This window comes from Neoarius graeffei, chromosome 22 (genome assembly GCF_027579695.1).
Source record: "Neoarius graeffei isolate fNeoGra1 chromosome 22, fNeoGra1.pri, whole genome shotgun sequence".
Lineage (NCBI taxonomy): Eukaryota > Metazoa > Chordata > Actinopteri > Siluriformes > Ariidae > Neoarius > Neoarius graeffei.
In genome coordinates, this window is record NC_083590.1 from 1,896,487 (window position 1) to 1,912,284 (window position 15,798).

Sequence of the window (15,798 nt, forward strand, 5' to 3'; positions counted from 1 at the left end):
AATTAGGGGGATTGGTGATCCTCTTCCCACCTTTACTTCTGAGAGCCGCTGCCACTCCAAGATGCTCTTTTTATACCCAGTCATGTTAATGACCCATTGCCAATTGACCTAATGAGTCGCAATTTGGTCCTCCAGCTGTTCCTTTTTTGTCCCTTTAACTTTTCCAGCCTCTTATTGCCCCGTCCCAACTTTTTTGAGATGTGTTGCTGTCATGAAATTTCAAATGAGCCAATATTTGGCATGAAATTTCAAAATGTCTCACGTTTGACATGTGATATGTTGTCTATGTTCTATTGTGAATACAATATCAGTTTTTGAGATTTGTAAATAATTGCATTCTGTTTTTATTTACAATTTGTACTTTGTCCCAACTTTTTTGGAATCGGGGTTGTAGCCAAAACTAGTATATGATGCTTTAATTTATGGAGCTGCCTTTTGTTTCCATGTGATTTCCAAATGAGAGGTATTGCAATTTTATATTAGTCTAAATGAACATCTACACCAAGCTGCAAGCATCAGGGGAAGATTATGGACGCACCAAATTTGGCTTAACGGTCCTTTAATGGTGAAATGCCGTTCGCACCGTCAGCCAACTTCGGGTTGTTTCTCTGAATTCCGACAATAAACGAGCCCATCCGAACACATCTGCAAACATCGTGGTTTGAACTGTGTTGGTTCAGACCAAGTCGGTACTACAGCTTTGGGAAACAGTGGTTTTTTGGATGTTAGTTAGTTCAAACTTGCATCGTACCATACTGGTTTAATGCTAACTGGGTTGGTTGTTTGGGAAACGCAGCCCTGAGCCTGAGCTGCAGATATTTATGCTCAAATCCACTCAAAGTAGGGGGCGGGGCCCCATCACGCTGTGTCTCTAAATGAGCTATATTAATTTCTTCTCGGCCTACTTGTATTTCCTCGAGTGTAAATGTGAGGAGTGATGTAAGCGATGTGCACTGTACAGTAGTGTTAATATGCGCTGTAGCTCGGTGTGTTGGGTGTCTGTGTAAAGCCGCGTGCAGCGCGTGCGCTCGGTCAGTGGAGAGCTCAGCACGTTTATTCCCCGAAAGCCACGGACAGGAACTTCCGTGAGAAATAACGCGAACGTCTGCATCATGCGGGATTTGCGGGCGGGACTGAAAATCATAATTCTTTGCGGGAGCGGGACTGAAAATTCTGTCCCCAGACCTCCAGTGATGCTGTGCTGCTGTCAGAGCCCTGCGGTTACCATGGTAACTGTAGTCCTAAAGGGATGAGAGTGGAGCTGCTTGTGTTCAGTCTGAACAGGAAAAGCTTCAGCTCTGCAGTGCACTGTGTTTATAATTACACTGTTTATAATTACTGTGTTTATAATTACTCTGTGTTTATAATTACTGTGTTTATAATTACACTGTTTATAATTACTGTTTATAATTACACTGTTTATAATTACTGTGTTTATAATTACTCTGTGTTTATAATTACTGTGTTTATAATTACTGTGTTTATAATTACACTGTTTATAATTACTGTTTATAATTACACTGTTTATAATTACTGTGTTTATAATTACACTGTTTATAATTACTGTTTATAATTACACTGTTTATAATTACTGTGTTTATAATTACTCTGTGTTTATAATTACTGTGTTTATAATTACACTGTTTATAATTACTGTTTATAATTACACTGTTTATAATTACACTGTGTTTATAATTACTGTTTATAATTACACTGTTTATAATTACACAGATTCAGGTCTGTGTTTTTATGCCGTTATTGTTATTAACTGTAATAAATAGATCAATGTGTCGAGCGGAGTCCACTGGCTTCCGGTTCCTATGCTGTGCACTTCCTGTAGGGGGCAGCAGCTCGCGCGCAGCTCTTTTCCAGGCGGAAGTGGGCGTGTCTGTGTGAGAGAGGGAAGATGGCGTCCTGTGCTGCTGCTGCTCGGAGCGCCGGCGCTGTGCGGGCGGTGAAGCCGCTGCTCAGCCGCGATGTGGACGAGGCCAAGCGGCGCGTGAGGGAGCTGTACCGGGCCTGGTACCGGGAGGTTCCGAACACCGGTAACACTCAGCACCAACCCGCCGCGCGCAGTCCGCTCCGGCTCAAGGTCGCGGCTCTCAGGGGAGCTAACCGATTACCGCACAGGGGAGCCAACCGATTACCGCACAGGGGAGCTAACCGATTACCGCACAGGGGGAGCTAACCGAGTAACTGTGGGGGGAAGAGAGAGCAGCTGGACTTGCTGGAAGATTCCTGAAGGCTTCCTGAGCTCTGTGTGACTGGTCGGGAGCATCAGGTGTTTCTCCTCTCGACTGGTGCGGGAGTGTGAGAGGACTAACAGAAAGGAGGAGAAACACCTGATGCTCCCGACCAGTCACACAGAGCTGAGGAAGCCTTCCGGCTGAGAGGGGAAACACCTTCAGGAACCTTCCAGCAAGTCCAGCTGCTCTCTCTTCCCCCCACAGTCACTCTGACCTGCAGGACTGACAACCTTCACACATGTAACCGAGTTGCCGCACACAGGGGGAGGGGCCGCACACAGGGGGAGGGGCCTCTCTCTCTCTCTTTCTCCCCCCAAATCTGTTTATGTGGAACTTCTGCTGTACACATCCCTCTGAATGAGCCGTTACTATAGAAACGATAGTCTATTAGAGAGCACTAATATAAACCTCACTACAGTCAGAGCTGCTCTTATAGAAAACTAATCAACACCTTCTGACCAATCAGAGTGCAGAGCTCAGCAGCAGGGCGGTGTAGAGTGTTATTGAACCGTGTGTGTGTGTGTTTCAGTGGCGACGTATCAGCTGGATATCACGGCACGCCAGGGTCGAGATAAAGTGAGAGAGATATTCGATAAGAACAAACACATCGGTGACCCGCGCATTATCGACATGCTCGTCATCAAGGTAACGCGTGCTGTGTGATGTGCTTATCATGTAACTGAACCTATAGCTGCTTTTCTGTTACAGTGTAACGCAGATCCGTCGTGTGTGTGTGTGTGTGTGTCCCCGTCCTCAGGGTAAGATGGAGCTGCAGGAGACCATCCACGTGTGGAAACAGAAGACACACATCATGCGCTACTTCCATGAGACGGAGACACCGCGCCCCACCAACTTCCTGTCCAAGTTTTATGATGGACACGCCCCCTGACCTCTCTCTGCCCTTTCACCTCATTATCTTCTGTGATGCTGAACTGTAAATACACTGCGTTATTCACACACACACACGGTGTCTGTCTGACTCGTTTCTTGTGTGTGTGTGTGTGTGTGTGTGTATGAGAGAGAGATCAGTACCCAATGAAAATCCTGTGTTCTGATTGGCTCCCTCCCAGGCCTGGAATTTCATCATTTTAGGGGCGGGGCCACTTGGCCTTTTGTGCTGTCAATTTTTTGAGGGGACAAAGGCCATAAAATAAAACAATGATTTTAAGTTCACGTCTATAACGAATTTAATTTAAGGACTAATGACTCTTCTGAGGAAGATTGGAGTCTCAGTCGAAACTATCAAGCAGGTAAAGAAACATCTACACTATTATGTCTGAAGATAAGAAAATATTGAACACATCTAAACTTATCAATCCATCACTCACTTCAAAAACTGTAAAACTTATTAAACCTATATCCTCCCATCATTTTTGTTCAATTGACACCGAATGTGCGCGAGCATCTTCAGACTGTACTACTACGCAGATTTCTGATTCATCAAAATTGAGCCTGGAGTTCATCAAAATATTTGACTGTAAATGGAACATATACTAGCATGTATATGAAAATGAATAAAAGTGTTAATGTTGTAATGACGCCAAAAACTATGAGAGAAAATCTCTTGCGATGGTAATCTCATCAAGATGGCAGCAGTTACACTTCGGTTAAACAGCAAAAAGAAACATACAATACCAGTAACAAAACAATGCTAACTGCATAGATTAAAAAAGTGGCTATGAACAGATAACAGCACACATCACGCATCATATTACAGCAGGAACAAGCAGTAGGAGCATCCATGACCTTGCGCTTAAAGCTCGACAAAGGAAAAACTTGACAACAAGCTAATTAGCATTTGTTAGCGGCTACAGTCGGTACTCGGCACGTTAAAAGTGGGTCAACGTTGTAACGACATAACGTTACTGTACAAGCAATGCTTATTTAACGGTAACAAACTTAAGCCCTATATGTTGAAATTCCTCTCTTATTCGTTCGTTAATTTATCACACAGTCTTACCTCAGTCAACTTCTTCCCTCCTTCTGTGAAAATTCAACGTCTCAGACGCGGACACGAGTGGGCGGGGGATGATTGGTTGGCTGGTGATAGATTGGTGTCATTATAGCGTGTCGGAGCGGTTCATGCCAGGCTTGAGTCCGATCCACCACTGATGAGTTGCCCAATAAGAATCCAGAATGTCATCAAAAGATGTATTTTTTTCTCAATAGACGCAGGTGATGTTAAAGCCTATTGGCAGTCACGAGGCAGACTACAAAACCGCAGGGCATCAAGGCCACTGTGGTCTTACGGCAGATATTTTTTTCCAAGGGCACAAGGCCAAATTGAGAGGGCATGAAGGCCATGGCCCTCGCGAAATTCCTGCCCTGCTCCCTACATGTGCACAGATCCACAGTGGATTAGATCAGAGATCAGACAGGTGGGACGTCGGGTATGTAGAAATCCTTTTAATGTATTGTTTGAAAGCTCAGAACGCCACAGTGTGACTCTAACGACTGGAATGTTCTGGAACAGCTGCCTGTCTTATCGAATAAGAAACTACAGAGTACAAATTAGCAGCTGAGTCCGAGCACATTCTCAACACACACACACAGTTGATCACCGTACAGTAACAGCACTGTGCAAGACTTTTAGCCTCCATACTTTTTTTTAAAATTTATTTTATTTAAGCAGGAAAAGTCCCATTGAGTTACAATAACTCTTCTCCCAGGGAGTCCTGGCCAAGACTGGCGGCAAAAAGTTTCAAAATACATACAACACCACAAATCCCATACTATACATACTAAAACACAACATTACACTTAATATGACGAATAAGCTAATACAGACACACAAAGGGCACCTCGTTAAAAACAATTACACTGTTCAGTCAGAGTTGACATTAAAAGGTCTTTAAAAGTATTGAAAGATGGAAGTGATTCTGGATTTAAAGTGTTTTGGAGTTCATTCCAGACATTTGGTGCACATGATGAGAAAGCTGTTTTACCAAGTTCTGTTCTTGCTGATGGAATAATTAGTAGTATTTTTTCTGATGACTTTGTCCTATAAACACTATTATGGTAAGTAAGCAAGTTTGAAATATAGAAGGGTAATTTACCCATTAATGCTTTAACAATGAAAATCAATAAATGGAATTTCCTTCTGAGAGAGAGGGAGGACCATTGTACAGTTTCATACAGAATGCAGTGGTGAGTCCGAGCGACTGCACCTGTAATGAAGCGCAAGGCTGAATGCTATAGTACATCTAGTTTTTTTTTAATAAAGATGAAGTAGAGTGCATATAAATTAGGTCACCGTAATCCAACACTGATAAGAATGCGCTCTGCACCAGATCTGTGACGAATCTCAGTCATCCAGGTACATAGTAATCTGTGGTTGGTTGAAGAGAGCAACTGGACTTGCTTGAAGGTTCATTTTTGTCAACCTGGAACGACCATCACTGAACAGAGGTGGGTGTCTATGACATCTTTTATCAGCCGCCTACAATGCAGCCATCAGCATTCTGATTCTATGATGATCCATGAGAGGATAAATACTGGATACTCCCTATTAGTCAGACAGAACTGAGGAAGCCTTTAGGATGAGAGGCGAAACGTTTTCAAGAATCTTCAAGCAAGTCCAGTTGCTCTCTTCAACCAACCACAGTTTAATTGCTTTCCAAAATTTTTTGGGATCATTAAGGTTTTCATTTATTAAATCCAGATAATGCTCACTTTTTGTACTTTTTAATCAGTCTTGTGCATTTGTTTCTTAATACCCTATAATTTAACCAACATTTATCATTATTATTTCTTTGTGCTTTAGTCCATGCTTCATTCCGTTCTCTAATAGCAGTTGCAATAGAGTCATTAAACCAAGGATTACCTCTGCCCCTCACTCTATATCTTCTAACAGGAGTATGTTTGTCAACTATGGCTCAAAAGGTCTTTTTAAAATAATTCCAAGCCAGCTCAACATCATCCATGTCACAAACTAAGTTTAAGTCACTCTGGTAGGTTTCATGAAGGAAAGCTTGTTCATTAAAACGTTTGTAATTTCATTTAAAAATAAACCGTGGCTTGGTTTTCAATTTATAATTTCTAACACAGGCAATCATACAGCGATCACTGACATCATTACAAAACACTCCAGCAGCCGAGTACTCATGGAACATTAGTCAGAATGACGTCAATTAATGTAGACTTGTCCATTGGTTTTGGATTGAGGCGTGTAGGTGACTGTACTAGTTGCGTCAGGCGTAACTCATCACATAAGTCACTTAACGCTGATGAAGTCGATAGCCAGTCCCAGGTCAGGTCTCCTAGGACAATATACTCATTGGGCAGTTTATGCAAAAAGTCAGCCAGCAGGTGATTTCTGCATGACTGAGTCACTACATTAACATTCTCCCCACTATTGTGCAAAAAACTGGAGCCCAAGTCTGTGCAGAAGATCCGGTCTTTGGAGACACATGTACAGACTCACACCCTCATTCAGAACAATTTATCAGAGATAAATAAACGAGGTCTCGGTAACTCGGAGTGGAGAATAGTTATTCAGGAATGTGTAAATGTTAGTCATGTGGTTTTTATGCGCGTGTTGATTTTACTGTTATCTGGAAAAGATTTTAAAGCTTTGAGTGATGACTGACTGAGATACCGTGAGCTAGCTCACTGACATTATCCATCATTTTAATCAAACTAATGGAGTGTATGCGGATAAGCTGAGCTGTCCACTAAAAATACAGGGTTTCTCAAAATTATATTAAACACTAATGGATTATTTTTCTCCTGAAGGTGTGGTGCGCCGTGACCGCTGCGGGCGTAATTGGGCCCTGCTTTTCTGAACCCCAACAGTGACGTCAGACGTTTGCTTACAGACGGTGCAGCAGTACGCCACTGATGAACTTCCACTACAGATCTGATTGGTTTCTACCATTTAAGTGTTAACATAATTTTGATTAACCCTGTATAAACAACACAACACAAGGAAAAAAAAAATCACTGTTCTCTCACACCTGCTGTAATAATATAATAATAATGATAATTATTATTAGAGTTATTGAAGGTCACTCAGACAGGAATCTGATGAAACAGTCAGTGTTCACTGCCTTGGTTTGGCCATCACTTCATTCACTCACATTGTTTTGCGGGTTATGATATCAGCACAGCGAGCTACGGCTTCATAATTCCCAACTCCACCGAGTCACGTGGTAGTCTACCGATTCTGACAGGTGAATCCCACCTACCGCTTTACAAAATAATCAGTGAACACTGTTGGATTCGCTCTTCTGATCTGATCTCACTTCAGCTGTTTGGGATACGAGTCTACAGCGTCAAATAAACAATCATATGAAGTGAAGCCGAGAGCCAATGAAACGGCACGATAATGATAACGATGTTGAATTTAAATCGTATCGCACCGTTCCAATGGTTCTCATTATGGTTCCTAGCCAATCAGCAATGAGCTCACGTTACAACAAATCGCACCAGTGTTTGTAAAAACCAAACATGGTCTGGAGATAACGAACAATGAAAATTCTGAAGACAAAAAAAAAAAAAAAGGTTTGCTATGACAAGTTCAAGGCAACTTGGTTTTCAAATCATCCAGCATCAAAGCACTGAGGCGAGGTGGAAAGCAGCGTTCTGTGAGGTACAGTACATCAGTCCAATTTCCTGATGAATTTTCTTCAAGTATGCCAGGAGAATGCACCATTTTGTCAAACTTTTCAGAGGGAGCATGCGACTGCACCACACAATCTGATCTACTGCTTTTCATTCTCCGGGGGTTGGTAAGTCTGCAGATTAGACACCAGAAAAACTGTGCAGAATTCCCCACTGAGGGTCCGTTAGAACAGTTTACACACAGTTATAGAAACGAGTTATTTATAATCACGCCATCTGGCATCACCGAGAAGAGTCTGGTTCCTCTTAAGGTTTCATCCTCATGTCGTCTCAGGGAGTTTCCCTTCACCTCCGTCACCTTCAGCTCGCTCGTTAAGGACAGATTTATAAATGTAAAATTTACATCTGGAATTTATATTTTTCTGTAAATCTGCTTTGTGGCAAAATCTATCGTTAAACACTATACAAATAAAATGGAATTGAATTTACAGCAGAACTGTCAATCACCTCATCAACCACACCGCCTTATTTCTCACAAAATAACTCCGATAAAACGCATTTAACAAAGAAAACGTGATTCACTTTGACTCGTCCGTTCATAAACACAGTCAGAGTGATGAAACATCTCCACTTTACAGAGTTTACAGTCAAGGGACACATTTTACTCTCCTGAATGCAAATCATGGTCTCAATCATTTAATCCTTGTTATGAACTTCAGCGCCCCGAGTGCTGCTCATAATATTACACTGATAAATAAAGAGTTTAGAAGAAGAAGAAGCCTTTGTTTGTCACATGCACACTTCAAGCACAGTGAGATTCATCCTCTGCATTTAACCCATCTGAAGCAGCGAACACACTCAGAGCAGTGGGCAGCCCAGAGCGCCCAGGGAGCAGTCAGGGGTTCGGTACCTCGCTCAAGGGCACCTCAGCCCAAGGCCGCCCCACGTCAACCTAACTGCATGTCTTTGGACTGTGGGGGAAACCGGAGCACCCGGAGGAAACCCACACAGACACGGGGAGAACATGCAAACTCCACACAGAAAGGCCCTCGCCGGCCACGGGGCTCGAACCCGGACCTTCTTGCTGTGAGGCGACAGCGCTAACCACTACACCACCGTGCCGCCCTAATCAGGAGGTTAAACTATAAGTTCAGGAAGTTTACTGTGCTAACAAAGCTACAGCTTCATCATTTCTTCAAGTGTGAGATACTTATGATTAACTAGCTGTTACCTTTGACCCCTACGAAGCGACCCTTCATCATACAACACCATAAATTCACACACAGGTCAAGTTTCCTCCAGGGTTTTGGTTTATTGTTATTTATACAGTGCATGCAGACAGCAGGAGGTGTTTACATTACACACACACACACACACACACACACACACACACACACACACACACACACACACAATGTTTGAGATGAACCAGACGTGCTGTGGGATCTGAAATGTTCTCCACTGTCCAGGTGCAGTACCGCAGGCTTACACATCTACACACACACACACACACACACACACACACATTACAGCAGGGTTCATACCACAAACATCTGTTTCATTTGCATTCATAATAATAATAATAATAATAATACACTTCAGTACTATAATTATTTGCAGGTGATACAGTGTGTGTGTGTGTGTGTGTGGGTGTGTTGCATGATCTCACCAGTGTGTGTTTAATCGTCATCATCATCATCCTCAGGGACGAAGATGTCGTGCTCCTCCAGCAGAGCAGCGAAGTTTTTACTGATCAGAGTACCGATGTACAAGAAGGGCACCACGACCACGGTGATCCTTAACATGCCAAATGCTGTCTGCAACACACACACACACACACACACACACCATCATCATCATCATCACAGTACTGTTTGGACATGTGTGCGATTCACACTGATGCATCAATCTGTATAAAACGCAGAGAAGGTCAAGACCTCAACGCTAAAACTAACCAGTGTGTGTGCTGCTTTTGATCTTTATTATGAGTGTATGTTTTAGGGGTGTGGCCAATGGCCACACTTCATCGTTAACATCCATGCTGTGTATCCCAGGGTTAGGAACTCAATAACTTCCAGACATGTGATGGATCTGGAATAAAATCCCAGAGATACTCCAGGAATAATCACATTCCACACCTCCACAGGGAAACGAATCCCGCCTGAATAGGGCCGTGTTTGTGAGAACGCTATGGCTGAGAATAACGACGACACTTTACTGATTCAATCCAGGTAATAACGACTCCTGCTCACTTCAGCATCACAAAGCAGAGTCTGAATTCATCCTGCACCCATTTCACCCTCAGACTCTACTTAAACAACTGAAATGTGAAATTCTTCTGCCAGTGTCTGTTTATGGACAATAAATTCCCCTCATTCAGTTCCCTTTTACACTTTACATGTTTCATATATTTGTCTTAATTTGCATTGTATTTCCATCACTTCCGCATCTGGAACTCAGATCAATAAGATCAATAATTAACCAGGACATGCCAAGCCGGAATATAAGGGTGCGATCTGATTGGTCCAGACGACATCTGCATTGCGCGTGAGGCCGGGCTGTCAGCCAATCCGCCCGCAGGAGGCGGGGATAATCCGAATACGAGTGGGATTAAAACTGCACTCCAGTTCCCGTTTACAGGTTGAGCGGTGAATAATGGCGGATTTTTCCCGCGCTTACCTTCTTGGGTTTGGGCAGGATGGCGCCGCTGGAGGTGCAGACAGCCCCCCGGCACTGTGTCCGCACTGAGCCCGAGCTCTCACACGCCGCTGCCCGCGGAAACACACCGATATTCCGCGACAGTCTCGCAACCCGACACCACAGCGGAGACGCCATTTTAGCTGAGAGCAGAGCGGCGGGTTGCCAGATCGGGAAGATTCCCTGCTGAAGCGGATCTGAGCCGGGCTGTCAGACACAGAAGGGTGATCACCTGACACACAGAAAAGATATAAAATAGGAGCATTATTAATAAATCATCCCTTTACATTTGAGTAAGATTTACACGCATTTGATGAAGTCCTAAAAGCAGTCAGTGGTTATTCCTCTCAGCAGCATTTGACACAATCACGAGGCTCCTGTCCATCGATCCCACAGCTCTGAACTCCGGGACCAGTAGGTCACTGGTTTGGTTCTGTATTCTGGAACCTCTATATCCATTCGCTCAGTGAGGTATTGTCTATACTGCACTCTCTACGAGGCAGTATCGGCTATACCCGCTCTCTCTGTGAGGCGGTATCCGCTATACCCGCTCTCTCTGTGAGGCGGTATCGGCTATACCCGCTCTCTCTGTGAGGCGGTATCCGCTATACCCGCTCTCTCTGTGAGGCGGTATCGGCTATACCCGCTCTCTCTGTGAGGCGGTATCCACTATACCCGCTCTCTCTGTGAGGCGGTATCGGCTATACCCGCTCTCTCTGTGAGGCGGTATCCGCTATACCCGCTCTCTCTGTGAGGCGGTATCCGCTATACCCGCTCTCTCTGTGAGGCGGTATCCTCTATACCCGCTCTCTCTGTGAGGCGGTATCGGCTATACCCGCTCTCTCTGTGAGGCGGTATCCACTATACCCGCTCTCTCTGTGAGGCGGTATCCGCTATACCCGCTCTCTCTGTGAGGCGGTATCCGCTATACCCGCTCTCTCTGTGAGGCGGTATCCTCTATACCCGCTCTCTCTGTGAGGCGGTATCCTCTATACCCGCTCTCTCTGTGAGGCGGTATCCTCTATACCCGCTCTCTCTGTGAGGCGGTATCCTCTATACCCGCTCTCTCTGTGAGGCGGTATCGGCTATACCCGCTCTCTCTGTGAGGCGGTATCCTCTATACCCGCTCTCTCTGTGAGGCGGTATCGGCTATACCCGCTCTCTCTGTGAGGCGGTATCCGCTATACCCGCTCTCTCTGTGAGGCGGTATCCGCTATACCCGCTCTCTCTGTGAGGCGGTATCCTCTATACCCGCTCTCTCTGTGAGGCGGTATCCTCTATACCCGCTCTCTCTGTGAGGCGGTATCCGCTATACCCGCTCTCTCTGTGAGGCGGTATCCTCTATACCCGCTCTCTCTGTGAGGCGGTATCCGCTATACCCGCTCTCTCTGTGAGGCGGTATCGGCTATACCCGCTCTCTCTGTGAGGCGGTATCCGCTATACCCGCTCTCTCTGTGAGGCGGTATCGGCTATACCCGCTCTCTCTGTGAGGCGGTATCCACTATACCCGCTCTCTCTGTGAGGCGGTATCGGCTATACCCGCTCTCTCTGTGAGGCGGTATCCACTATACCCGCTCTCTCTGTGAGGCGGTATCGGCTATACCCGCTCTCTCTGTGAGGCGGTATCCGCTATACCCGCTCTCTCTGTGAGGCGGTATCGGCTATACCCGCTCTCTCTGTGAGGCGGTATCCTCTATACCCGCTCTCTCTGTGAGGCGGTATCGGCTATACCCGCTCTCTCTGTGAGGCGGTATCCACTATACCCGCTCTCTCTGTGAGGCGGTATCCGCTATACCCGCTCTCTCTGTGAGGCGGTATCCGCTATACCCGCTCTCTCTGTGAGGCGGTATCCTCTATACCCGCTCTCTCTGTGAGGCGGTATCCTCTATACCCGCTCTCTCTGTGAGGCGGTATCCGCTATACCCGCTCTCTCTGTGAGGCGGTATCCTCTATACCCGCTCTCTCTGTGAGGCGGTATCGGCTATACCCGCTCTCTCTGTGAGGCGGTATCCGCTATACCCGCTCTCTCTGTGAGGCGGTATCGGCTATACCCGCTCTCTCTGTGAGGCGGTATCCGCTATACCCGCTCTCTCTGTGAGGCGGTATCCGCTATACCCGCTCTCTCTGTGAGGCGGTATCCGCTATACCCGCTCTCTCTGTGAGGCGGTATCCTCTATACCCGCTCTCTCTGTGAGGCGGTATCCTCTATACCCGCTCTCTCTGTGAGGCGGTATCCGCTATACCCGCTCTCTCTGTGAGGCGGTATCCTCTATACCCGCTCTCTCTGTGAGGCGGTATCGGCTATACCCGCTCTCTCTGTGAGGCGGTATCCTCTATACCCGCTCTCTCTGTGAGGCGGTATCCGCTATACCCGCTCTCTCTGTGAGGCGGTATCCGCTATACCCGCTCTCTCTGTGAGGCGGTATCCTCTATACCTGCTCTCTCTGTGAGGCGGTATCCTCTATACCCGCTCTCTCTGTGAGGCGGTATCTTCTATGCCACTCTCTTGGCAAGGTCATATTCTGCTTTCTGAGAGGTTTTATCCTCTACACCTGCTCTCTCGGTGAGGTATCATCTATACCCGCTCTCTCTGTGAGGCGGTATCCGCTATACCCGCTCTCTCTGTGAGGCGGTATCCTCTATACCCGCTCTCTCTGTGAGGCGGTATCCGCTATACCCGCTCTCTCTGTGAGGCGGTATCCTCTATACCCGCTCTCTCTGTGAGGCGGTATCGGCTATACCCGCTCTCTCTGTGAGGCGGTATCCGCTATACCCGCTCTCTCTGTGAGGCGGTATCCGCTATACCCGCTCTCTCTGTGAGGCGGTATCCGCTATACCCGCTCTCTCTGTGAGGCGGTATCCGCTATACCCGCTCTCTCTGTGAGGCGGTATCCTCTATACCCGCTCTCTCTGTGAGGCGGTATCCTCTATACCCGCTCTCTCTGTGAGGCGGTATCCGCTATACCCGCTCTCTCTGTGAGGCGGTATCCTCTATACCCGCTCTCTCTGTGAGGCGGTATCGGCTATACCCGCTCTCTCTGTGAGGCGGTATCCGCTATACCCGCTCTCTCTGTGAGGCGGTATCCGCTATACCCGCTCTCTCTGTGAGGCGGTATCCGCTATACCCGCTCTCTCTGTGAGGCGGTATCCTCTATACCTGCTCTCTCTGTGAGGCGGTATCCTCTATACCCGCTCTCTCTGTGAGGCGGTATCTTCTATGCCACTCTCTTGGCAAGGTCATATTCTGCTTTCTGAGAGGTTTTATCCTCTACACCTGCTCTCTCGGTGAGGTATCATCTATACCCGCTCTCTCTGTGAGGCGGTATCCGCTATACCCGCTCTCTCTGTGAGGCGGTATCCTCTATACCCGCTCTCTCTGTGAGGCGGTATCCGCTATACCCGCTCTCTCTGTGAGGCGGTATCCGCTATACACGCTCTCTCTGTGAGGCGGTATCCTCTATACCCGCTCTCTCTGTGAGGCGGTATCCGCTATAGCCGCTCTCTCTGTGAGGCGGTATCCGCTATACCCGCTCTCTCTGTGAGGCGGTATCTTCTATACCCGCTCTCTCTGTGAGGCGGTATCCGCTATACCCGCTCTCTCTGTGAGGTGGTATCTTCTATACCTGCTCTCTCTGTGAGGCGGTATCCACTATATCCGCTCTCTCTGTGAGGCGGTATCCACTATACCCGCTCTCTCTGTGAGGCGGTATCCTCTATACCCGCTCTCTCCGTGAGGCGGTATCCGCTATACCCGCTCTCTCCGTGAGGCGGTATCCGCTATACCCGCTCTCTCCGTGAGGCGGTATCCTCTATACCCGCTCTCTCCGTGAGGCGGTATCCGCTATACCCGCTCTCTCCGTGAGGCGGTATCCGCTATACCCGCTCTCTCCGTGAGGCGGTATCCGCTATACCCGCTCTCTCCGTGAGGCGGTATCCGCTATACCCGCTCTCTCCGTGAGGCGGTATCCGCTATACCCGCTCTCTCCGTGAGGCGGTATCCTCTATACCCGCTCTCTCCGTGAGGCGGTATCCTCTATACCCGCTCTCTCCGTGAGGCGGTATCCGCTATACCCGCTCTCTCCGTGAGGCGGTATCCGCTATACCCGCTCTCTCCGTGAGGCGGTATCCTCTATACCCGCTTTCTCCGTGAGGCGGTATCCTCTATACCCGCTCTCTCCGTGAGGCGGTATCCTCTATACCCGCTCTCTCCGTGAGGCGGTATCCGCTATACCCGCTCTCTCCGTGAGGCGGTATCCGCTATACCCTCTCTCTCCGTGAGGCGGTATCCGCTATACCCGCTCTCTCCGTGAGGCGGTATCCGCTATACCCGCTCTCTCCGTGAGGCGGTATCCTCTATACCCGCTCTCTCTGTGAGGCGGTATCCGCCATACCCGCTCTCTCTGTGAGGCGGTATCCGCCATACCCGCTCTCTCTGTGAGGCGGTATCCGCTATACCCGCTCTCTCTGTGAGGCGGTATCCTCTATACCCGCTCTCTCTGTGAGGCGGTATCTTCTATACCACTCTCTTGGCAAGGTCATATTCTGCTTTCTGAGAGGTTTTATCCTCTATACCTGCTCTCTCGGTGAGGTATCATCTATACCCACTCTCTCTGTGAGGTCATATCTTCTATACCCACTTTCTTGGTGAGGTATTTTCTATACTGCTCTCTCTGTGAGGTCGTATCATCTATACCCGCTCTCTTGTGAGCAGCATGGTGGTGTAGTGGTTAGCACAGTTGCCTCACAGCAAGAAGGTTCTGGGTTTGAGCCCAGCAGCCGGTGGGGGTCTTTCTGTGTGGAGTTTGCATGTTTTCCCCATGTCTGCGTGGGTTTCCTCCGGGTGCTCCGTTTTCCCCCACAGTTCAATGACATGCAGGTTAGGTTAATACGGGATGGCCTTGGGCTGAAGTGACCTTGAGCGAGGCACCTAACTCCCAACTGCTCCCCGGGCGCTGTCAGCATGGCTGCCCACTGCTCTGGGTATGTGTGTGTGTTCATTGCTCGTGTGTGTGCATGTGTGTGTTCACTGCTTCAGATGGGTTAAATGCAGAAAGGAATTTCACAAGCGTGTGATGAATAAAGTTGTTGTTTAGTGAAGTACCGTCTATACCTGCTCTTTCGGCGAGATTGTATCCTCTATACCTGTTCTCTTTGTGAGGTATCATCTATACCTGCTCTCTCTGCAAGGTCGTACCTTCTATACCCGCTTTCTTGGTGAGGTCATATCCTATACCAACTCTCTCAGTGATGTATCTTTTATACCTGCTCTCTTGGCAAGTTCATATTCTCTATA

General features: G+C 47.3%; 3 protein-coding genes across 3 annotated transcripts in view; 1 reads left to right on the top strand and 2 right to left on the bottom strand.

Annotated features, from left to right (window-relative positions):
• Nucleotides 1-1,864: 1,864 nt before the first annotated feature.
• ndufa6 (NADH:ubiquinone oxidoreductase subunit A6) lies at nucleotides 1,865-3,209 on the top strand. Its single transcript, XM_060904184.1, has 3 exons — nucleotides 1,865-2,045; nucleotides 2,776-2,891; nucleotides 3,004-3,209. The coding sequence occupies exons 1-3, from the start codon at nucleotides 1,907-1,909 to the stop codon at nucleotides 3,133-3,135; spliced, it is 387 nt and encodes a 128-aa protein (XP_060760167.1). The 5' UTR covers nucleotides 1,865-1,906; the 3' UTR covers nucleotides 3,136-3,209.
• Nucleotides 3,210-9,100: 5,891 nt separating this feature from the next.
• On the bottom strand, nucleotides 9,101-10,688 carry smdt1b (single-pass membrane protein with aspartate-rich tail 1b). The gene is made up of 3 exons (XM_060904186.1): nucleotides 10,488-10,688; nucleotides 9,478-9,625; nucleotides 9,101-9,301 (listed from the first exon to the last, which is right to left on the bottom strand). Exons 1-2 carry the CDS (start codon nucleotides 10,641-10,643, stop codon nucleotides 9,488-9,490), a joined length of 294 nt encoding a protein of 97 aa, XP_060760169.1. The 5' UTR covers nucleotides 10,644-10,688; the 3' UTR covers nucleotides 9,101-9,301; nucleotides 9,478-9,487.
• Nucleotides 10,648-15,798, bottom strand: part of fam234b (family with sequence similarity 234 member B) — a 35,950-nt gene continuing 30,799 nt past the window's right edge. The window contains exon 14 of the transcript XR_009651120.1: nucleotides 10,648-10,737. The gene's annotated coding sequence lies outside the window, so the exon portion shown is untranslated. The remainder of the gene's footprint in view (nucleotides 10,738-15,798) is intronic.

Bases quoted from the DNA above. Each gene is read 5' to 3' on its own strand.
- ndufa6 (XM_060904184.1), top strand. From the start codon at position 1,907: ATGGCGTCCTGTGCTGCTGCTGCTCGGAGCGCCGGCGCTGTGCGGGCG. The intron at 2,046-2,775 runs GTAACACTCAGC...TGTGTGTTTCAG, and splicing joins CCGGGAGGTTCCGAACACCG to TGGCGACGTATCAGCTGGAT. The intron at 2,892-3,003 runs GTAACGCGTGCT...CCCCGTCCTCAG, and splicing joins TCGACATGCTCGTCATCAAG to GGTAAGATGGAGCTGCAGGA.
- smdt1b (XM_060904186.1), bottom strand. From the start codon at position 10,643: ATGGCGTCTCCGCTGTGGTGTCGGGTTGCGAGACTGTCGCGGAATATC. The intron at 9,626-10,487 runs GTAAGCGCGGGA...TGTGTGTTGCAG, and splicing joins TCCTGCCCAAACCCAAGAAG to ACAGCATTTGGCATGTTAAG.